The following is a 25779-nucleotide window of genomic DNA, read 5'->3' on the forward strand; positions in this document are numbered from 1 at the left end:
ACCAAAATAAGATACTACCAGAGACTGAATGCACACAAGCATTTACAAGAATCCAGTTTTCTTAATATTAAGACATACATTAAAGAGATTTACAGAAATGTATAAATGCCACCCTTCTATATGTTTCATAAAATATGGTTATCTTAATAATAATGCTAGTATGTTAACATGTAATGGGTTTATTATTGTTTTTAAAATGAATTAATAGGTATTTAAAAAAATCTTTTAATTTACAAGATAGTAAATATCACAGATATAACTCACATACATAAAAGTTCTTTTGAGATCTTCAATAATTTTTTTTTTCTGGTACGCGGGCCTCTCACTGTTGTGGCCTCTCCCGTTGCGGAGCACAGGCTCCGGATGCGCAGGCTCAGTGGCCATGGCTCACGGGCCCAGCCGCTCCAACAGCATGTGGGATCTTCCCAGACCGGGGCACGAATCCGTGTCCCCTGCATCGGCAGGCGGACTCTCAACCACTGTGCCACCAGGGAAGCCCTCTTCAACAATTTTTAAAGTGTAAAGGGATCTAAGTCCAAAAAGTTTGAGAATCATGGATCTAATCCATTAGTTGTAACCTTTACAACAGGATCTCACACATACACACAGAAAGACAATTATAGTAATAGATGTCTGGGCCCTGTGTTGATTCTACTGAATCAAAATTTCTGCAGGTATCTCTATTGTATATAAAGCATAATTGGTGAGCGCACTGATCTGACTTGGCCCTTTAATAAAAAAACTATTCATGACTGCATATGTTCTTTTATTTATTATTTTTTAAACATCTTTATTGGAGTATAATTGCTTTACGATGTTGCGTTAGTTTCTACTGTATAGCAAAGTGAATCAGCTATACATATACATATATCCCCATATCTCCTCCCTCTTGCGTCTCCCTCCCACCCTCCCTATCCCACCCCTCTAGGTGGTCACAAAGCACCGAGCTGATCTCCCTGTGCTATGCGGCTGTTTCCCACTAGCTATCTATTTTACGTCTGGTAGTGTATATACATCCATGCCGCTATGACTGCATATTTTAGAACTTTCCCAAAAGTTTATTTTACATTAAAGTTATTTTTAAAAATTTTCTTCATTATTTTATTTCTCAAAAGTACTAACATTAGTAATAGTATCTTTGATTTTTTCCTTTTATAGTTCTGAAGCAAATCTTTATTCATTGTTATTGGTTTCCCTACTTCTGAGAGATACCATGAAAAATGGTAAACTTGAATTGCGTTAAAAAGCTGAGAGGGTTTTTTGTTTATTTTTCTTTTTGCCTCTAAATCATAATAAACTCTCTTCAGTAAGTTTTACATATAGTCTCTGGAGTACTGATTTGAAAGACACTTCAACTGCCTTCAAAATCTTGTTTATTTAGGAGATGACTGTCAACTCAGAGGTCTTTTGTCAGTTTCAAAGAGCTAACTAAGCTTCAACTTTGACAATAAAATGCTAATAAGCACTCTGAAGACTGAAATGATGAAAACCTGAAGATGTCAACCTAAATTTAAGTCAACTATTGAAAATGTGTAAGTGTGCTGACGTCTTAAATATAATTAATTTATATTATTATAAATATGCTTTATATTATATACATATAAGCATACACATGCTTTATTATATTATAAATCTTAGTTACCATTATATATCATTAATACTCAGATAAATTACGTTAATCGTTTAATATGGTTCCATTGTAAAAACTTTAAAGAAATTAATCCAGATCTCATTCTATTAAGTGTACTGCAATTTAAAATACACATGCTCAAGTCCATTCTCTACGTCTGCGTCTTTATTCCTGTCCTGCCCCTAGGCATGGGGACAGGAGGACATGGTTGGGGGAAGGGTAAAATGGGATGAAGTGAGAGAGTGGCATGGACATATATACACCTCCAAATGTAAAACAGATAGCTAGTGGGAAGCAGCTGCATAGCACAGGGAGATCAGCTCGGTGCTTTGTGACCACCTAGAGGGGTGGGATAAGGGAGGGTGGGAGGGAGATGCAAGAGGGAGGGGATATGGGGATGTATGTATATGTATAGCTGATTCACTTTGTGATACAGTAGAAACTAACACACCATTTTAAAGCAATTATACTCCAATAAAGATGATAAAAAAATAAAATAAAATAATTATTCACCCACATAAAAAAATAAATTAAATAAAATACACATGCTGTGGGTCTGTCTGGTGGCACAGTGGTTAAGAAGCCGCCTGCCAGTGCAAGGGACACGGGTTCGAGCCCTGGTCTGGAAAGATCCCACATGCCGCGGAGCAACTAAGCCCGTGTGCCACAACTGCTGAGCCCACGTGCCACAACTACCAACGTCCACGCGCCTGGAGCCTGTTTTCCGCAACGAGAGGCCATCGCAATAAGAAGCCTGTGCACCGTGACAAAGAGTAGCCCTTACTTGCCGCAACTAAAGAAAGCCCGTATGTGGCAAGGAAGAACCAATGCAGCCAAAAATAAATAAACAAATAAATTTTTATAAAGAAGCCTACAGATTAAAAAGAAAGAAAGAAAGAAAGAAAGAAAAAGAAAGAAAGAAAGAAAGAAAATATACATGCTGAATCATTGGCAGCTTTGCACATTTATGTATAATTTACACCATTGCATAAGTGTAAATCCTTTCTTATTTATTTGTGTTGTTGTTGTCCCTATGAAAGGAACAAGACTATTTGGATTTGTACACTTCTGTGGTACTTAAAGAAGGGAGGGTAGCATTTGATACAAGCAACCATTAGAGAACTAAGCTACATTATAGGAAAAGATAGTTTTAGTTTTTTATATTTAAAATTTGAACATAGGCTTTCTTATTCTGTAATCTGGAATCTTCTTTTAATATTTGATAAGGGTTTATTTTAAACACTGAACATAAGAGTTGCAGTTCTAGAGTGGCATGCCTCAATGGGTGAAGGGTCCATCTGAACTATGCTGCAACTTCCTTTGGACAGATTCCAGGATGTTTTAACTTCTCTCTTTTGAGTAAGCCAATTACTCAAAATACAGTGATCCACTTAGTCTAAATACTAACACAGTCCAGTGTTCAGTCTCCACAATGACACCAAAGGGCATCTTGTGGAAGGGTCTGGTTGTCCTCCGTGATTTCATATTTAAAAATAAAGGACGCACTATTAAAACACACCCATAGAATCCCTTGATAACTCACCATAAACCTATCATCCCCAAAGATACCCATGTTAGTATAATACCTACTCTCAAAAGGATTGTTACAAAGATTAAAGGAGATAATCCGGTAAAGTACTTAGCTGACTTTCTCACATAAAGAGGTTCAATAAATGTTAGTTACTACTGTTATTATTCTTAGTTTTACAACTTTTAGAGGATCTATACTGAGGAGTAAGAGGAGACCTTCAATTTCCTGAGGCCAAAAAAAATTATATGACCAGCTCAAAGACTTAAAATCCTAGTCAGCAGCAGAGTCAAGCCTATAATTAAATGTGCATGTTTAAACTTAAAAGCTTTTGCACAGCAAAGGAAACCATAAACAAAATGAAAAGAAAAGCCACAGAATGGGATAAAATGTTTGCAAACGATGTGACCAACAAGGGATTAAATCCGAAATACACAAACAGCTCATGCAGAAAAAAAACAAACAACCCAGGCCTTCCACCGCCATCTTGAGCTGCAGTGTCAGGGCAGTGCTTCTGCACAGGGCTCAACCCACCGAGCTGAGGTGGCAGTGCAGCCATTTCTCACTAGGCACTCTAATCTGAACTGCTGGGTGCGAGGCCTCTGCATGAGGTACCCTGTGAATAAGTGAAACTAGACAAAGCACAAAGGAAAAGGAAAAAAAAACCAAGTTGCAAACCCTCTGAAAAAATGCCTATGTACTTCTAGTTCTTGAGGGGGTTGGTGTCTTCAGTGGAGTTTCCTATTGTAGGGGGACCTTCAAGATGGCAGAGGGGTAAGACATCACCTTCCTCCCCATAAATACATCAAAAATACATCTCATGTGGAACAACTCCTGCAGAAGACCTACTGAATGCTGGCAGAAGACCTCAGACTTCCCGAAAGGCAAGACTTCCCAAAAGGCAAAATCCCGGACCTGGCCGTGTGGCTGACAGGGTCTTGGTGCTCCGGCCTAGTGTCAGGCCTGAGCCTCCAAAGTGGAAGAGCCTAGTTCAGGAGACTGAACTACCAGAGACCTCCTAGCCCCACATAATATCAATCGGCGAAAGCTCTCCCAGAGATCTCCATCACAACACTAAGACACAGCTCCACCCAACGGCCAACAAGCTCCAGTGCTGGACGCGCCATGCCAAATAACTAGCAAGACAGGAACACAACCCCACCTATTTAGCAGAGTGGCTGCCTAAAATCAGACTAAGTTCACAGACTCCCCAAAACACACCGCTGGACACGGCCCTGCCCACCAGAAAGACAAGATCAAGCCCCAACCACCAGAACACAGGCACCAGTCCCCACCACCAGGAAGCCTACACTAGCCACTGAACCAACCTCATCCACTGGGGGCAGACACCAAAAACAATGGGAATTACGAACCTGTGAAAAAGAGACTCCAAACACAGTAAGTTAAACAAAATGAGAAGACAGAAATATGTGTCAGATGAAGGAGCAAGGTAAAAACCCACCAGACCAAACAAATGAAGAGGAAATAGTCAGTCTACCTGGAAAAGAATTCAGAGTAATGATAGTAAAGATGATCCAAAATCTTGGAAATAGAATGGAGAAAATACAAGAAACAATTAACAAGGACCTACAAGAACTAAAGAGTGAACAAACAATGAAGAACAACACAATAAATGAAATTTAAAATTCTCTAGAAGGAATCAATAGCAGAATAACTGAGGCAGAAGAACGGATAAGTGACCTGGAAGATAAAATAGTGGAAATAACTACCACAGAGCAGAATAAAGAAAAAATAATGAAAAGAATTAAGGACAGTCTAAGAGACCTCTGGACAACATTAAACACACCAACATTCAAATCATAGGGGTCCCAGAAGAAGAGAAAAAGAAAGGGTCTGAGAAAATATTTAAAGAGATTATAGTTGAAAACTTCCCTAATATGAGAAAGGAAATAGTCAAGTCCAGGAAGCACAGAGAGTCCCATACAGGATAAATCCAAGGAGAAACACGCAAAGACACATATTAATCAAACTATCAAAAATTAAATACAAAGAAAAAATATTAAACGCAGCAAGGGAAAAGCAACAAATAACATACAAGGGAATCCCCAAAATGTTAACAGCTGGTGTTTCAGCAGAAACTCTGCAAGCCAGAAGGGAGAGGCAGGACATATTGAAAGTGATGAAAGGGAAAAACCTACAACCAAGATAACTCTACCCAGCAAGGATCTCATTCAGATTTGACAGAGAAATTAAAACCTTTACAGACAAGCAAAAGCTAAGAGAATTCGGCACACCAAACCAGCTTTACAACAAATGCTAAAGGAACTTCTCTAACTGGGAAACACAAGTGAAGAAAAGGACCTACAAAAACAAACCCAAAACAATTAAGAAAATGGTAATAAGAACATACATATCAATAATTTCCTTAAATGTACATGGATTAAATGCTCCAACCAAAGGACACAGACTGGCTGAATGGATACAAAAACAAGACCTGTATGTATGCTGTCTACAAAAGACCCACTTCAGATCTTGGGACACATACAGACTGAAAGGGAGCGGATGGAAAAAGATATTCCATGCAAGTGGAAATCAAAAGAAAGCTGGAGTAGCAATTCTCATATTAGACAAAATAGACTTTAAAATAAAGACTATTACAAGAGACAAAAAAGGACACTACATAACGATCAAGGGATCAATCCAAGAAGAAGATATAACAATTGTAAATATTTATGCACCCAACACAGGAGCACCTCAATACATAAGGCAAATGCTAACAGCCTTAAAAGGGGAAATTGACAGTAACACAATAATAGTAGGGGACTTTAACACCCCACTTACACCAATAGACAGATCATCCAAAATGAAAATAAAAAAGGAAACACAAGCATTAAATGATACATTAAACAAGATGGACTTAATTGATATTTATAGCACATTCCATCCAAAAACGACAGAATACACTTTCTTCTCAAGTGCTCACCGAACACTCTCCGGGATAGATCATATCTTGGGTCACAAATCAAGCCTTGGTAAATTTAAGAAAACTGAAATCATATCAAGTATCTTTTCCAACCACAATGCTATGAGACTAGATGTCAATTACAGGAAAAAAACTGTAAAAAATACAAACACATGGAGGCTAAACAATACACTACTAAATAACCAAGAGATCACTGAAGAAATCAAAGAGGAAATCAAAAAATACCTAGAAACAAATCACAATGAAAACACAACAAGCCAAAACCTATGGGATGCAGCAAAAGCAGTTCTAAGAGGGAAGTTTATAGCAATACAACCCTACCTCAAGAAACAAGAAACATCTCAAATAAACAACCTAACCTTACATCTAAAGCAATTAGAGAAAGAAGAAAAAAACCCCAAAGTTTGCAGAAGGAAGGAAATAATAAAGATCAGATCAGAAATAAATGAAAAAGAAATGAAGGAAACAACAGCAAAGATCAATAAAACTAAAAGCTGGTTCTTTGAGAAGAGAAACAAAATTGATAAACCATTAGCTATACTCATCAAGAAAAGAAGGGAGAAGATTCAAATCAATAGAATAAGAAATGAAAAAGGAGAACAACAACTGACATTGCAGAAATACAAAGGATCATGAGAGATTACTACAAGCAACTATATGCTAATAAAATGGACAACCTGGAAGAAATGGACAAATTCTTAGAAAAGCACAACCTTCAAGACTGAACCAGGAAGATACAGAAAATATAAACAGACAGATCACAAGCACTGAAACTAAAACTGATTAAAAATCAGTTTAATCAGTGATTAAAAATCTTCTAACAAACAAAAGCTGAGGACCAGATGGCTTCCCAGGTGAATTCTATCAAACATTTAGAGAAGAGCTAACACCTATCCTTCTCAAACTCTTCCAAAATATAGCAGAGGGAGGAACACTCCCAAACTCATTCTACGAGGCCACCATCACCCTGATACCAAAAGCAGACAAAGATGTCACAAAAAAAGAAAACCACAGGCCAATATCTCTGATGAACATAGATGAAAAATTCCTCAACAAAATACTAGCAAACAGAATCCAACAGCACATTAAAAGGATCATACACCATGATCAAGCGGGGTTTATCCCAGGAATGCAAGGAACTTCTGTATATGCAAATCAATCAGTGTGATACACCATATTAACAAACTGAAGAATAAAAACCGTGTGATAATCTCAATAGATGCAGAAAAAACTTTCGACAAAATTCAACAAAACTCTCCAGAAAGTAGGCATAGAGTGAACCTACCTCTACATAATACAGGCCATATATGACAAACCCACAGCCAACATCGTTGTCAATGGTGAAAAACTGAAACCATTTCCTCTAAGATCAGGAACAAGACACGGTTGCCCACTCTTGCCACTATTATTCAACGTAGTTTCGGAAGTTTTAGCCATGGCAATCAGAGAAGAAAAAGAAACAATAGGAATCCAAATTGGAAAAGAAGAAGTAAGACTGTCACTGTTTGCAGATGACATGATACTATACATAAAGAATCCTAAAGATGCTACCAGAAAACAACTACAGTTAATCAATGAATTTGGTAAAGTAGCAGGATACAAAATTAATGCACAGAAATCTCTTGCATTCCTATACGCTAATGACAAAAAAATCTGAAAGAGAAATTAAGGAAACACTCCCATTTACCACTGCAACAAAAATAATAAAATACCTAGGAATAAACCTTCCTAAGGAGACAAACTATAAGACACTGATGAAAGAAATTAAAGATGATACAAACAGATGGAGAGATATACCATGTTCTTGGATTGGAAGAATCAACATTGTGAAAACGACTATACTACCCAAAGCAATCTACAGATTCACTGCAATCCCTATCAAACTACCAATGGCATTTTTCACAGAACTAGGACAAAAAATTTCACAATTTGTATGGAAACACAAAAGACCTCGAATAACCAAAGCAACCTTGAGAAAGAAAAAGGAGAAATATGTGTCAGATATATATTCCGTGACTTGAGACTATACTATATAGTCTATATAATAATCTATATAGTCTACTATAATATATATATATATTCCGTGACTTGAGACTATACTACAAAGCTACAGTAATCAAGACAGTATGGTACTGGCACAAAAACAGAAATATAGATCAATGGAACAAGATAACAAGTCCAGCGATAAACCCATGCACATATGGTCACCTTATCTTTGATAAAGGAGGCAAGAGTATACAATGGAAAAAAGACAGCCTCTTCAATAAGTGGTGCTGGGAAAACTGGACTGCTCCATGTAAAAGAATGAAATTAGAACACTTCCTAACACCATACACAAAAATAAACTCAAAATGCATTCAAGACCTAAATGTAAGGCCAGACAACACAAAACTCTTAGAGGAAAACAAAGGCAGAACACTCTATGACATAAATCACAGCAAGACCCTTTTTGACCCACCTCCTAGAGAAATGGAAATAAACCCAAAAATAAACAAATGGGACCTAATGAAACTTAAAAGCTTTTTCACAGCAAAGGATACCATATACTAGACAAAAAGATAGCCCTCAGAATGGTAGAAAAGATTTACAAACGAAGCAACTGACAAAGGATTGATCTCCAAAATATACAAGCAGTTCATGCAGCTCAGTATCAAAAAACACCCAAACAACCCAATACAAAAATGGGTAGAAGACCTAAATAGACATTTCTTGAAAGAAGATATACAGACTGCCAACAAACACATGAAAGGATGCTCAACATCACTAATCATTAGAGAAATGCAAATCAAAACTACAATGATGTATCACCTCACACCATTCAGAATGGCTATCATCAAAAAAAAAAATACAAACAATAAATTCTGGAGAGGGTGTCGAGAAAAGGGAACCCTCTTGCACTGTTAGTGGGTATGTAAACTGATACAGCCACTATGGCGAACAGCATGGAGGTTCCTTAAAAAACGAAAAATAGAACTACCATATGACCCAGCAATCCCACTACTGGGCATATACCCTGAGAAAACCATAATTCAAAAAGAGACATGCACCACAATGCTCATTGCAGCTCTATTTACAACAGCCAGGACATGGAAGCAACCTAAGTGTCCACTGACAGATGAGTGGATAAAGAAGATGTGGCACATATATACAATGGAATATTACTCAGCCATAAAGAGAAACAAAATTGAACTACTTGTAGTGAGGTGGATGGATTTAGAGTCTGTCATACAGAGTGAAGTAAGTCAGAAAAACAAATACCGCATGCTAACACATATATATGGAATAATAAAAAAGAAACGGTTCTGATGAACCTAGGGGCAGGAATAAAGACGCAGACATAGAGAATGGACTTGAGGTCCGGGAGTGGGAGGGGTAAGCTGGACGAAGTGAGCGAGTAGCACTGACATATATACACTACCAAATGTAAAACAGATAGCTAGTGGGAAGCAGCTACATAGCACAGGGAGATCAGCTCAGTGCTTTGTGACCACCTAGAGGGGTGGGATAGGGAGGGTGGGAGGGAGATGCAAGAGGGAGGGCATATGGGGATATATGTATACATATAGCTGATTCACTTTGTTATACATCAGAAACTAACACAACATTGAAACGCAATTATACTCCAATAAAGATGTTAAAAAAAAAGCAAATAACCCAATAGAAAAATTTGCAGATCTAAATAGACATTTCTCCAAAGAAGACATACAGATGGCCAAAAAGCACATGAAAAGATGCTCAACATTGATAATTATTAGAGAAATGCAAATCAAAACTACAATGAGGTATCACCTCACACCAGTCAGAATGTCCATAATCAAAAAGTCTACAAACAATAAATCCTGGAGAGGGTGTGGACAAAAGGGAACCCTCCTACACTGTTGGTGGGAATGTAAATTGGTACAGCCACTATGGAGAACAGTATGGAGGTTCCTTAAAAAACTAAAAATAGAGTTACCATATGACCCAGCAATCCCACTTCTGGGCATATATCTGCAGAAAACCATACTTTGAAAAGATACACATACCTTAATGTTCATTACAGCACTATTTACAATAGCCAAGACATGGAAGCAACGTAAATGTCCATCAACAGATGAATGGATAAAGAAGATGTGGTATATATATATTTATACACACACACACACACACACACACACACACACACACACAAATGGAATATTACTCAGCCATAAAAAATGAAACAATGCCATCTGCAGCAACATGGATGGACCTAGAGGTTATCATACCTAGTGAAGTAAGTCAGACAGAGAAAGACAAATATTATGATGTCACTTGTATGTGGAATCTAAAAAATGATACAAATGAACTGATTTACAAACCAGAAATAGACTCACAGACTTAGAAAACAAACATGGTTACCAAAGGGTCAAGATGGGGGTAGGAATAAATTAGGAGGTTGGTATTAACATATGCACACTACTATATATAAAACAGATAATCAAGAAGGACCTAGTGTATAGCATAGCGAACTCTACTCAATACTCTGCAATAAACTATATGGGAAAAGAATCTGAAAAAGAATAGATATGTGTGTATGTATAACTAAATCACTTTGCTGTGCACCTGAAACTAACATAACATTGTAAATCAACCATACTATAATATAAAATAAAAAATTTTTTTAAATCTGCATGTTTTCAGTCTGTTCTACTTCTTAAATAATAAGTTCTCAGAAGTACAGAATCTTAAGTCTGAGAAACCTCTTGAGGGTTAACGAAAATTTATGGGTGACAGCTAGAAGGGACCTGAATGACATATGTGAAGCTGAGTCCTTCATTTCACAACTGAGGCTCAGAGAGGTTGATGACATGCTGAAAGTGACATCATTACTTAAAGTCATAAGATGACGATCCTGATCTTTCCCAAGGAATGCCCAATTAAAAAAAATTGTTTTGGGGGTGTGTGTGGGAATGACTGAATAAATAGGAGACAACATGTGATAATCAAAGCTCCTTTTGAAGTGCTTTTATTTGAGGAGTAAAGGTGGATCTTTGTGGAAAACAAATCTCAAAAAATAAGGAATTAAGAGAGAAAAGGAGTAGCCTAAAGAGAGCATTTGAACTAGATGCTGTGGACTGCTCCAAAGCTATGACCAAACACTAGCCCAGAGGGGTACAGAATTTCTTTTATGGTTTAAGACCAGATCAAATGTTAAAGATCCATTATTATTTATGCATTCTGTCCTAGAGCAAAAAAATTAATTTAGCTTAAAAGTTTATAATATTTTTGTATGAAACTCAAAGTGAAAGATTAAAATCCTTTGTTTACAATCCAATATCACTATGAATTTAAAAATATGAAAAAAAATCAGCCCCTTTGCAATAACTATGAACACTGCTTCCAAATAAAAGTATCTGTCATAATCGTTAATTAGGCAAACGCATTTTGGTGAGGGGGCTTTATCTAAAAGGAAACAGTGGAAATGTACTATTCACACTGAAATAAGTGGTAATTAGAATGTTACATCCACAAGATAGCAAAATAGTTCTGGTTTAAATAATAATTCCAACTAAGTCCCTCTGTGTACACTGCAGATGGAACTTACGGAAATCCTTTCCTCTCAAAAAGCTTTGTTAATTTAGAACTGGGTAACTGTAAATGATACACAAGCTTGGTGTGTGCTCTCGCTCTCTCACGTGTGTGTGTGCATGCGCGCACACACACACACACACACACACACACACTCTAGAAGGATAAACAGCAGAATATTATGGGTTATGTTATCCGTCAATAGTAGGATTTGGTGGGATTTTTATGTTCTTATTGTTTTCCACTGTTTTCTCATTCACTCACATTCCAATAGGCTTTTTTGAGGGAGACAGGAGAAAAGTTATAACCATTTCTCCAGGAATTTTATATGACCCATAGTCCTCCCATGGGAGCTTGTTACACAGAGAATGTCACTCTTCACCTGGGACTGGGCAGAGAACTCTGGACTACAGGATTCTTGAGTGGCTTGCACCTGCATGCTTTCAAGGATTATAGGGAGAGAAATATAAATGCTTTAGTGGTCTCAGTGAAGCTGAAAAAAAAATGCTTTAGTGGTGTTCCACAAGGAATTCTGGAATCATATCATTGCCACAAAGAATGCCTTTTTCCCTTGGAGTAGACTGGGAGGATGAAGCAGAAATGGTAGTTTTTCTCATTGTGATACCTGGTACCATGTAGTAACAGTTCACATTCAGAGAGCAGGGGATACCCTTCTTTTCCATCAACTTGACCGTGACTAACACCCTGCCATGGGACCTAGCCCAGGTCAGAAAGGAATGGCAAGGAGAACAGCCAGTGATTAAAGGAGGGCTGACTGAGTTCTTCTGGCTCAGGTCCAGGACCCCAGCAGATCTCTCTCCCTGCACCTAAGAACCCTCTTTCATTGTGCACCCAAATTTATTAAAGTCCTTATTACAGATTAAAAAGTGAAGAGTCCAGTGATAGGGCTTAACTTCAACAAGTTATAGTATTTTGCGAGCACTACTACATACCAACAATTCCTTTGTTGCTCGTATTTCCCTAAAAATACATGACCTGAGAAATTTTGCATCTAAAATCAGGAATAATGAAGATAGGTATTTAAAGATATTAAGATGATGTGTTTATAATAAATAAGAAGAAAAAAGATGGAGGTCAGAAGTGCTATAAATATAGAAAGTTAAAACATTAAATAGGATGTCACCTGTCATATCAACCATTAAACAAATTTCTTGTCAGATGGAAATCTAAGCAGTAGTTGCCTTAGGCAGGGGGTAAGAGGTGGGATTTTCTACAAAGGGGCACTAGGGAACTTTCTGGAGTAATGAAATGTTTTATATTTGATTGTACGTGGTGGTTACACAGGTGCATACATTTGTCAAAGCTCATCAAACTGTACCTGTAACTGTATACATTTTACTGTATGTAAATTATACTCAATAAATTTCACTTATAAAGAATTCTCGGAAAACAAGCCTATAAACAGGTATGGGCTCATTTGTAGAGTTTTCCCCGCTATATAGAAAAACAGAACTTTCTCAAGGGATAGGGCACCAGTTTCTTCCTTACTATGAACTCGGGCAGCAGCCCAAAATCATTCTAAAGTTATGAAGCAACCTATATCCACAATCAGGGATCTCTTCCTGCTGCGTACGCAAAAGGAAGGGAGGTATAAATCTCTTAACAAGGTGCTAAACAATCTGCAGCTTATATAAAAGCTTCTGCTTTTGGAGGGAAATTTTACAGCAAAGGTGAACTTTTATCAAACACTGCTGGTAAATAAGTATAGTAACTTAGAAATTATCAAGGAAAATGTTTAAGCTGTATGAGATGTAAAATTTAATAATGTAAAATAGGTCATCAGCAAACCTACAGCATCAGTGGATTTTCACTGGATGGTTTCAGAAGCTAAGGAAATAGAGGATAACAGGGCTGATTCATCCAAGTTACTGAACAAACCACAGTGAAAATAATGTAGCAGCACTAAACTTAAAAGGAGACATATAAATAAGGGTACAAATAGTAGCCACTAGAGATGTCTATAATTTCTTACTGAAAGAATCTAATTATTGCAATATAAAGTTCAGGTTTGAACATTTTTGACCAGTTATAGTAACTTGAAGGAAACCCAAGAAGAGTTCAGGACTAACTTATGAGGCCAGATAAAACCATTAAGTTGGGCTTCCCTGGTGGCACAGTGGTTGAGAGTCCGCCTGCCGATGCAGGGGACACGGGTTCGTGCCCCGGTCTGGTCCCGGAGGATCCCACATGCCGTGGAGCGGCTGGGCCCGTGAGCCATGGCCGCTGAGCCTGCGCGTCCGGAGCCTGTGCTCCGCAACGGGAGGGGCCACAACAGTGAGAGGCCCGCGTACCGCAAAAAAAAAAGAAAAAAAAAAATACCATTAAGTTTTCATAACTTACGAAAAGGCTCAGGGCATGGCTTTGACTTATCAGTCTCTGAGAGATCTAAATATTAGGGGGAAAGAGAAATGACTCCAAATATAAGGGGGAAATATGGAGCAAAAAGCAGAAGATGAAAATTATAGATCCAAGTCATTAAGCATAAGACCTAATGTAAGGATTTACTAAAACTAGAGAGCTGATTCTTTTAGAATTGCCCACAAAGTTAGCTTGTGAGCAACATGGAAGGCCAGATTATTGCTTGCTAGTCTCTACTTGCTTGGGACCCCAAAATGCTATTACCATCATAAAGCCACTAGAGTTTATTTCTGTTTCACAAAGTTAATGGATGGGGATCTTGCCATCGATGATTATTTTCCCACCAAAATGCTAAAGGCTCTGAAATAGCAACTATGAAAGAATTTCTAACAGCTTCCTTTTCCAACCCTCAAACCAGTAAATTAAGAGTTATTTATTTAATTGGTTTATATACAGAAATCTTCCAAAACTGTGGCTGGCTTGGAAAATTACGATTTGGTCTTCCGTTGGCCTGGTTCTTTGGAGCTGAGGAACTGATGTTTATCTTCCATCTTCCTCTTTCCATCTGGTTTTCCCTAATGGCTTTCAATTACTAATCCTTTCTGTGGGTGATAAGATGCAAGGACAGCTGAGATTCATGCAAACAATTTCCTGGGCCCCATTTGAGTCTTCATTAATCACTTCAAGTATGATCCTCTGATGGGGTCTAGGTTGTCCTGACACACTACTGACAATGTAAGTTTGGGGAGATGCCCTCTGCCACGTTGGCTTCTTTGAGCATATCCCTAAGGAGGTGCAGCTACCCACCACCCTTCACAAACTATTGCATATTACAAAGATAATTTCTCTGTAACTCAAATGGTATATCTGTGGAAAAAGGAATGGCCCTCCCTGCCTCACAGGGACATTCTAAAGATTCTTAGCTCTTAAAGGGAAAAATACAGAGTATCAAGTTGAATTAGTATACTTTTCTTTCTCAGTCTTAGGACTGAATTATATTAGGGCCTTGGATTTGGCTGAATTCATAAAATATAGTAATTTGTTCATTTAGTCAACAACTGTTTATGTAAAACTCAAGGTGCTGATTCAGAAGTGAAACAATATTGAGGGATTAAAGCCTTTGAAACCGGGGTAGATGCCAGAATGTCATATTAATTTCTGATTCATGATTCTGAAAAATTAGCATTCTTATCTACAAAAGCGTTTCCTGTGATCTGTTGGGCTATTATAGTAGCAAGCTCAAATCAGAGTAAGTCCAACTTAATATTTGATGAACACCTGTAATATTACATAGATTATACAGGTGGCTTGCCTCTTGCTATCAGGATGTCTGTGTTAAATAGGGCAGAAACAATGAAAACATTAAAATATAAGCTCTTTGAGGCAGGGCTTAAATCTTGTACATCTTTTCTTACTTCCAGAGCCTGGCTTGTTTCCTTACAAATAGGAGGTTGAATTAAATGCAATTGATTTTGACAGGAGATGACTTAGTTCATGGAAACCAAAGAAGAAATGGGGATGATATTCTGCTGTGCTCTTAACTTGCTTAAGTTCCAAGATAACTTTTGACTAACAGAATTTCTTTATATAGATAGCTCGTGAAAGACTACTTAGAAAATAAAGTGTGAAGACATTAAGGCAAAGGAAGGAGAGGGTTTACCCAGCTAGAGTTAAGAGAATAAGCAGATTTATAAGTTAGGGGAGATTTGAGAGATCCTAACAGTCTCAACAAGGAGTGCAGGTTCAATAATAGTTCACTGACAGGAAGAGGACCAGAAGGCTTTACTTGTCTTACAATTAGGGGAAGTAGAGTTAAAATACTGGTCAATACTAAAATGTAAATATGACAGGCAAATAACATATTTTAGCCTTAAAAGTCATTAGCACATTATTGGGCAAAGACACATGCTTCTTAATTGGACACAATTAGAGGTATCACAGTCTTTGTTAAGAGAAACTCCACTTTTTGATGACGCAAGTAGGAACCTTTTGATGTTATCTTGTGAACGCAGAGGGCAACTGAAGCACTGAAAAGACAGATCTTGAAGAGAAACCTGAATATGCTGTCTCTAGCAAAGGCGGGGGAACAGTACTGAGACCCATGAAGGGACATCTGGTTGGTGATCGCTCTGAGCCTAGAGTGCAATAATGCATCACATACAAGGAAGGCCACTTTACAAAATCTCATTAATACTCATAACCACCAGTGCAATGGAATCCATAGACCTTATTTTAGAGATGAGGCAAACTGAGACCCAGGGTGGTTAAGGGCTTGCTAAGAACACAAAGACTAATATATACTTATGTACTGACCATGTAGGCTTTTCTTTTTTTTAAAACTGTATTTGATTTCTTAAGAAGGACAGTTACAGAGGAGGACAAACCCACTATTAGAAGTTCTGTATGGAAGTTGTAGTCTCCTCATAAATTACTAAATTGATTTTTTAATACAAATAAGTGAACTCGGGCACATCTAGCAGTTCTCTAAGGGCCTGTTCACCCTGAACAACTGATCCTAACCTTGAACAAGTCACAGAGGAGAGAGACTTGGGCAGGTAAATCTGACAAAGGGCAAGAGAGATGGATGTGGATAAAGGCAGAGTTAAGGAGAACAAGAGGAGCACAGCTTGGGGAGGAACAAGGAAGGAGAAAAAAAAGGCCCAAAAGACTGGGAAAACACAAAATCCAGAAACCAAACACAGTTCTCTTCAGACTGCTTCATGCTACCCACTCCTCTGGTATTGTTATTTTTATAATGATTAAATTTAAGTATTTTTCTTGCTGATTTCTACATTGAGATGATACAGAAACAGAAAATGTGTTATATGTATTTTTAAGCAAAGTAAAAACATTTAGAAGAGTGGCTTTGTGGGAGACTAAGACAATTAGCAGACAGACAGCCCGTGCTCCTTTGACAGGGACGAAGACTCCTGTCATTTTATGGAGGTAACCAAAGAATTCCAGTAGTTATGGCAGTTTTTGACAGGGCTTTCATTTCAACTTCAAGTTTCACAAGGCTTTTCAATACATATGCAGTCTGGCGATCCCCAAAGAAGTCTTTGATAAATGAAATTTAAATGTACAGGAAACTCCGTAAGAATAAATTAATATGAAAATATGCCAAGAATTGCATTCATTCCAAACTTCCAGGGCAACAAAACATATATACACACACACATAGACACACGTAGCTTATTTAGCTTGGTGAACTTCCATAAAACCAACAAGCTGATGTTGCCGCCCCTCGCCATCACAGGCCATTCTTACACGTGAGACAGGTTTGGAGCTTGGAGGACTAAGTGTGAAAGTAAAGAGGCTTTGGCTAGAGTCAGAGTTCTGACTCACAGTATGGTTTCTGAAATGTAAATTATATATTTTATTTGACAGTTTATATTGCTAACAGTCACGTGAGACATTTTCAAAAGCATGGTTTTGGCAGATTTAAAGTTATGTTACTAATAAGTGTAAAATTATCATAAAACCATTGCATCCTGCCATAGGTCCAGTATGTGTTGAAGCAAATGTACTATATTCACTACTTGGAAGAAACTATTCAAATACAGTTCTAAGATAAATTTTTAAAAATTAACTAATAAAAGTTGGGCTCTTGGCCAATCTAGACTGCCAAAGGTAAGCTGTTCTAGAAGAGAAGGAAGTCTGGCTTTTCAACATGCTACAGCTTCATGATTAAAAAATATTTTCAAAAATGTTGAGAGACATTTAAAGTTCCTAATTGACTGTAGAGCAATTATACTCCAATAAAGATGTTAAAAAAAAAAAGAGAGAGAGGGATATCAAAGAAGGAATTTCAACATCAGAGGGTATGCTTAAATTGTTTCTGAAACATGGTAACCTTGAAGGCCCCTTCCAACTCCATGATTCTTTGATTTACGATTAGGAATCACAACAAATTTTATGAGTAAACAAGAGAAGAATGTTTTGAAAAAAGCATTCACACACACACACACACAAGTTTCTAATTGATATTGAAGCTGAAGAAGCAACTTTAATAGTTAATGAGAGGGACTTCCCTGGCGGTCCAGTGGTTAAGACTTCACTTTCCAATGCAGGGTGTGCAGGTTCGATCCCTGGTTGCCGAGCTAAGGTTGGGGAGCTAAGATACCATGCCTCGTGGCCAAAAAACCAAAACATAAAACAGAAGCAATATTGTAACAAATTCAATAAAGACTTTTAAAAAAATGGTCCACATAAAAAAAATCTTAAAAAAAATAGTTAATGAGAAAAATGACACAGATAACTCTTGGAAAAAAATTTTTTCCCCGCACAACAGGCCACCAGATTTCCTAGGGACAACAAAGAGTCTTCAGGATTCACTTTCTGTGGCAAAAAAACTTTATGGCCATAAAACCTGCCAACCTTCCACAAAAGCTCAGACACTCAACTTATACCTTAAGGACTGAAAAAAAAATACGTGTAGAATTCTCATCCCTAGATTTTAGAACAAGGAAAGACCTTAAGAGATCATCTGGTTCAAAATTTCCCAAAGTTGGTTTCGTGAAACATTACTTTCCCAAAATGTTCTGAATAGTGGCGAGGTGATTCAGATAAGTTTGGGAGCACTTTTGAGAGTCGTAATGCACATTAGGCATTAGCAAAGCTGAGAAGCCTACGGAAAAGAAATGGTTACGTTTTTTTAAAAAAACTTAATTTTTATCAAGCCTATTTGAGCACAGAACCCTTTTTGCAGTAAGTATTTATTAAAATCCTGTAAAATTAATGTTTTGTAGAAAACCCCTTGTCTTATATATGGAGGAAGTGAAGTCCAGACAGGCTAGGGGATTGTCCCAAGGTCATACACTTAGTAGATAAAAAAAAAACAGATTTCTCCTTTCTAGACCCCACCTCAGTGCTCTTCCTCGTGCTGTGTTCTCTCTCCTACAAAACCTGTACTCCCTGACGGATCACAGACTATAAAAACCAGACCTTGGATGTCATCTAGTCCAAAGCCCTCCTATTTAAAGGTGGGAAACAGTCTCCACAGAGAGACTGAAAAGTGACAGAGAAGTGAAAAAGAAAGTGACACAGAAAAATCAATGCCTGTAGTAGAACCTAGCTCTTAATTCCAACGCTACTATCCTTTCCACAACAGCATACTAGCTCCTGCAAAGCCAACACTTTTTGCCTCTGAGGAAAAGGACTGATGAATGAGAGGGGATTCAGCTATGCAGGACCCAGTAAAATATTTATTAAACCACACTTGTGTCAGTAGGTATCTTAAATCAGTTAAACATGATTGTCTTTACTTACAAATGTCATCCACTGTGACAGGGAATCAATGTTTCAAGCTGTTGAACAGGTCATCATCCCTGTCCTGTTGGATGACACCTGTAAATAAAATAAATCTAGTTTTGAGTGAGTAGATTTTAAGCCAACTAGATTTAAGATGCATGCAGTTTAAAGCAAAGAGTAGTTTTTAAGAGATGATTCTTAATCAAGGCTTGCTGAAGAGAAACACTTTCTGGGCTAGCTACTTCACTCTATGTCACTGGCCTTCAGCACAAAAAAATCCAGGTAATTTAACAGGTAATGTTGCCAGAATACATAGGGCATCATGGATCCCAGAGTTAAAAGCGTCCTCTAGGCACTAGCTACCTCAGTCTCTTGCCTCTGTGAATATTTATTTTCATTTTGTAGGAGGGACAACTAAGGCCCTGTGAGGTTAAATGACTAGCCCAACGTTAAATAGCTAAGTGTCTGTAGCTTGAGTCCCTTAATGTACAAAAATGTATACAGAACACATTAGCAAAGGTTATCATTAGGTTGATCAAATTTGAAAGACTCACAGGTACGTATTTAAAAAAATATTTCACAGATGTTAACTTAGAATATTCAAGGCACATCTTCGTAACATATAATATCAGTATTAGGTATTTAAATACAAGCATTACTGAAAAATGCCATGAATGAAAAATAACCAAAAGTGAGAAAATGGGAACTAGATTGAAAAGAACAATATTAAATACAGCATGCATTTAGGACTCTAAATTCTGGTTACTTCCAAAAAAGATGTGTAGTTCCTAACAACTTTAAGTGTATGAAAAACTATTTGCTACAGACTTAAAATGTTGGTTTCTCTAGAGCCACAAAATGCCACTCTAAGTAAGATCTGTCAGAAACTAAAATTTGAAATGAACAATGAACATCTGAAATTTCCATTCTGTACCTAAATACTCCAAGATAATGGGAAGTATTTTAGGATGCTACCATGAGGTAATATGACTGTCACAGTAACATTACCACCAAACTCATATTGAGTGTTTACTTTGTGCAAAGCCCTCTTTGATTATTTTATACATACTATCTCATTCAATCCTCAGAAGTTGATTGTTATTACAATTTTACAAATAAGAACATTAACGCACAGAATCTCTGTAACTTGATGAAGTCACTCAACTGGTAAAATGATAGAATTTGAGCACCAATCTATTTGGTGACAGAATCAAGCTCAAATGACTATATAATACTACATTTCTTTAATATAGCAACTTAAGATACTCGAGAATATAAGAATTAGCTAACACAATTACAATTAAAATACATAAAATTATCCCAACTAAATCCCACACAATATGAAACATGAGAAAATTCTCACTTTTTCTTGGGGGATGAAAGGGAGGCTCGGGACAATTTTCAAAGTAAAATTATCTTAATGCCAAGGAATTAAAACTTCTGATGTTAACCTTAAACACATTACAATTAAAATATGATAAATGAAAAACTTAAACTGTCTTTCATAATTAAAGAAAAGTATATCTTCCGGATTCAGTTACTTCATAAGTCCATAAAGAGATAAATTCTCCTGTTACTCAAGACTGACTGATTCTCAGAACAGTATAACAGTTATTGACAGACTGAATTTAATCATGTGTATTTGAGAATACATATTATCTATCAATTTGCTAAAGAACAGAACTTTCATAAAGTAAATTATCTTTAAGGGAAACAAAGTAAGTTTGATAGATAATGTGACCCCCTTAATTCTTTATGTAATATAGCTAGTGTAAGTTATGCTTCTGACCAAAACCCCTGAACTTCTTTACTAGGAGTCATTTTTCCAACAAATTTTTAAAACTGTGAAACTGATACAATAGGAAATAATCAGGAGTACAAAAATATACCTGACATATTTTAAGTGAACAAGAATTAGATATATCAAAGCTCAGCATCACAGAAACTAGACATTAAGGAAAATGCATATCCTTTCCAAAGCACTGTGGAGAAGTCAATTTCTTCTGGCAATAATGGCTTTCTTATAAGGACCCCAAACAGAAGAAGACAAAGTGTGGTTTCATGGTAGCTTACCCTTTTCTCTGATACCCCATCCTGGCCTGTAGAATCTTTCTCATCAAGTGTCTCTTTCGGGACTGGCATATGTTTTTGGTATGCTGGCTCTCTGTTTAAGGTTGTGTATCCTATGTGCTCATAAATTGGGTTTATCGTCATCTTGGCAATGTATTCTGCTGCCTTGGTTTCAATATAGAGAGTAATCAATCCATCAGTCACCAGATCGTGGATGGACTCAAAGCGCTTCTCCCCAACAAAGTGCTTTCCATCGTAGTAGAGCCTGAAGTTTCTGGTTTGACTTCCAAATCTGCCTCAATGAAATGGGAAAGATGTTTTTAAGAAAAGTAAGCAAGTGAATTCTTTCTGAAAAAATATTTAAAACTATTGCTTTGTGTGTGTCTTCTTTGTTTAAATAAACTGTGGCTAATCTCTATGAGTCGTCTGGAATATGGAAAATTACACTTTTGAACACAAAGAATGAATCTGCAACAACTAGGGATAACTAGCCAAAAGCATGCCTACCCTAGAAGGAAAACCTTGCTCTTATTCATCTTTTTTAAGCCACTTCATTATGCTGTAGAAAAAACAGGGGAAAATAAACCTCATATACTATTAGAACACATTCAACAATCAACTGGTCAACTACATAATATATGAAATTTCTATATTAGCATGTTCTCTCCAAGTTGATCAATAAAAGTATTCAAGGTACTTCAGACCCCAACATTCATGTCTTTCAATGGGAAAGCTCCCTTTAGGGCTCACCTGAGTGTGATGCCAGCAATCATTTAAAGTAGAGCTGATTCCAGAACCTGAGTCATACAGTAGAGCAGGATGGCACAGAAACACACTTTTGCTATTTCTAGCCATGGGTCAAGGACTTGCTCTTCCCTCTGACACAGTCATTCTTCTGTCTGCTTGTTGAGTTTGGGCAAGATATGCTTGCAATATATATAGGGCATATAAGTTATCAACTATTAAACTCTAGAAATTCTGTTCTCACTTTCGAGTCATCTTTCAGTGACATTTTTAAAAACCTGAAGAATGATTTACTTTTATGATAATTTCAGTATTTTGCTTCCTGCAGCAAACCTTGGAAATGGATCCAAGTTGGCATGACTAGCATCAGCGTCCTTCCAAGATGACAAAGACAAGAACATGCACTGACTTTAATAAAAGCTGATGCCAAAAGGCACCAAGGGCCAAGTCACAGTCTCTAGAAGCTAGCTCTGAGTGAGCCTAATTTAAAACTAAACAAATCAGACAGGATATATTTAATTTCACTGTTAAAAATACACAGAACAGAGATGAACTAAAATACTAAATTAATAGCTGTTTAAGTAAAGTGTTTAAATAGAACTGCAAACTTATGCAACAATACTATTCTGGTATAGGCTACATTTCAGGAGGACAGGAGTTAGAACCTTCTTAAGATTTCACTTTAAATGTGCCGTAAAAAAGGGAAACAAAAAAAATTTTTAATAGTGGCCTGAGGTATCTCTGTTTTTGTCGTTCAAATTAGACTTTAATAGTTATTTAATCTAGAACCCAATATTCTATCCATGCTGGTTCTTCTTCTAAAATAAAATTGATCTACCTTTTGGTTCTTTAAAAGCAATTAAATTTTGATTTATACTCAAGTGAATGATCCATATAATTCCACTTTCCCATTCTCATTTTCCTCTAATGTTAAAGACATATTTCTCCTAAGTAAATTTTCATTATAATGCAGGTCTAAAAAGTTGGAAGGTAAAATTCTACACCAAAGTTAAACATAAACTTTTTCTCAGTTTAATATACTACTATTTCTTTTTCACTAATTTTCCATCATCTGTTATTGAGAAATAAACATAGCCACTTCATAAATTTTATAAGGTTCATATAGCAATAAACACAACATTGTTTAACATTAAGTTCCTTTATATTTCAGTTGTATTCAGAGGCATTTCAGTAAGGGATTTAGACCATTTTACTCCTGCAGGGGCTTAAGATTTTACAATAAGCAGTTTCACAATGGGTATGGCACTTAAAGATTATCTAAGTAATGGTGGCAGGCATTTGTCACTCAACTGTCTTCTGAAATCTGAGAAGTATGGGAGCAGAGGGTGGAAGGGAAGATGGCTGAACTGGCCTACATGGGTTGGGATGGTTAATCAAAAGAGTGGAAATCTAAGGTTACATTTCTTGGCATTTGACAATGGAGCTGTTTCTAAGCCATCCAAGAAGAGAGTTTCCTGGCTACCTCTAGGTTATTGGGCAAAAAAGTCTAAATAAGTTTGTCCGTTTCTCTTTCTCAACTCAGTGACTTTAAGAGACCCTACGCACAATTCCCAGTTCCTCTTCAGCCTGTACTTGAGCTCTAGACTTCCAGTCCAATCAAGCTTCCAGCCTTAAGGAACCTGATCAGATAACTAAAATAACTCATAATATGGGTTGATTGAAACAATGTCAAAGGACAAGAAAATGAATTTCCATTTTGGAACTATGACAATTATGATTGAATTTTTAAGAAAAATTGCATTATTTTTACTAAAGGAACTATAAGCTTTGTATGCCTACTCTGAACATCCCTCTCTTTTATTTTGGAAGCTACATAAAAAACAGCATCACCCTACAGACTGACAGAGAGATTTCTCCCCTTCCTTGATCTGAAAAGGCATGACAGAGAATCTTTGAGCAAGGTGCGGAATGAGTGTGTCTATTCTACAAAAAAGAGCCATAAAAAGGAGATGCCAAATCTAAGGGCAAATAAAGAATCCTTCCTTATAAAACTTATCACTCACAGACTGTCATTTATACAACAAACATTTAACAAGACACCCAGGAACTCTTAAATGTTAGCTAGTTCATAATAAAGTTCCTGTTTCCTCGATAATCTCAATGGGAAATAAACAAACATAAAAACAAGTCAATACAAAGACAAGATGAAATTGCTGAATTTTAAAAAGTTCATCCTTAGATTGATTTCTAAAAAATGATTATAATAATGTGTATAACCTTGTTCATATACAGAAAAGTTACATTTCTCTACAGTGATACATGAAACCAAGTAAATCCAGTATCTCCCTCACATTAAGAAAACCAAGAAACTCACTGTTTAACTAGATCTGACATATTACACTTAAGCCTACATAAGATCTCAGAGCTACTGTTTATGTCCCAGTACAAAAGACCTTTGCAGTCTTGAAATACGGTTTGGACAGGGACAGGCAAGTCCTGGGTCCTATGTGTTTAACAGAAAACCTCAGGCTTCAGCATCAGACAAATTAAGTTTAAATCCTGGATCTGCCACTTAGCTGCATGATTTGGGGAAAATCATTCTTCAGATTCTGCATCTAGAAAAGAGGAATAACATTACCCTATACAGTAATAACATTACACGGCTGTGAAGATTACATAAGAATATTTAAGTTAAAGCTAAGTACAGCTGACCCTTGAACAACACAGGTTTGAACTGCACTGGTCCACTTAGAGACACGGGTTTTTTCAACAGTAAATCCTACAGCACTACACTATCTGTGGCTGGTTGAATCCGCAGATCTGGAACCATGGATACAGAGGGCCAACTATAAGTGATATGTGGATTTTCCAGTGTGCAGAGGGTAGGTGCCCCTAACCACCATACAGTTCAAGGGTCAACTGTATATAGTACGTTCAACAGTAGTCCCCTTTCTCCTCTGTTAGCTTAGACCTCTGCAGAGAATGACAGAATGATTACCAAACAATAAAGTAAAACAAAAGATGTTCGATAAATATGCACTGAAGACAGCTGAATAAATAATTGGTAATGCTGGTTGTATAGGAACATCTCTGAGCAGGCTGACTTTACAGTCAATGAAAGACAAGGAGTTCTTTGTGACTTTTTTTACTCAGGATACTCCTGAGTATGTTTATACTACGTGGTTAACTGAGTGGAAATACAACAGAGTTCAAAGGGGAGGAGAGAAGCTGGGAGAGTCCTTCCACAGGAGCTTGGGAGTCAGGTTTCTGAATTCAAGGAAGAAAGGTCAGTAAATATACTTGTATTGAAAGCAGGACATATTAAATGGATCTAGTGACGACTACTGAACTCTTGAAGGCAGAGTGCTGATTTGTAAAGACTGTTAATGCTAAACCATTTTCCCCGCATTTTTATAGGAAAATATTCGTTTCACTTTTTCTTATATTTATTCCCTGCTTCTGCCCTTTTACATATCTGTTCATTTTTTTGATGAATATGTTTGAAGCTGTATAGGTATAGGTCCAACCCTCACCTAGATGGAGTTCAACAAGATGAAAATTCATTTTCTCCAAAGTGGTACTGTAGCTAACAAATAGAAAGACTGGGATAATCTGCTCTGAACTGCTACTGTTGTATATAATTACCACTTTCTACAAAGAATGTCTTTTTCTCCAGTGATTCCAGGTTTTGGTTTTCATGTTTTAAAAAATTGTTTAATGCTG

The 25779-nt window shown here is 37.0% G+C and overlaps 1 protein-coding gene across 2 annotated transcripts in view; it reads right to left on the bottom strand.

The window, feature by feature from the left end:
* The window catches only part of CHN1 (chimerin 1), a 177242-nt gene that overhangs the window by 66115 nt on the left and 85348 nt on the right, over positions 1-25779 (bottom strand). For both annotated transcript variants that reach the window (XM_065881173.1, XM_065881174.1), the window contains exon 7: positions 21355-21643. In XM_065881173.1, coding sequence (XP_065737245.1) covers positions 21355-21643 — 289 coding nt within the window. The remainder of the gene's footprint in view (positions 1-21354; positions 21644-25779) is intronic.

The sequence above is a fragment of the Phocoena phocoena genome, chromosome 7 (genome assembly GCF_963924675.1).
Source record: "Phocoena phocoena chromosome 7, mPhoPho1.1, whole genome shotgun sequence".
Lineage (NCBI taxonomy): Eukaryota > Metazoa > Chordata > Mammalia > Artiodactyla > Phocoenidae > Phocoena > Phocoena phocoena.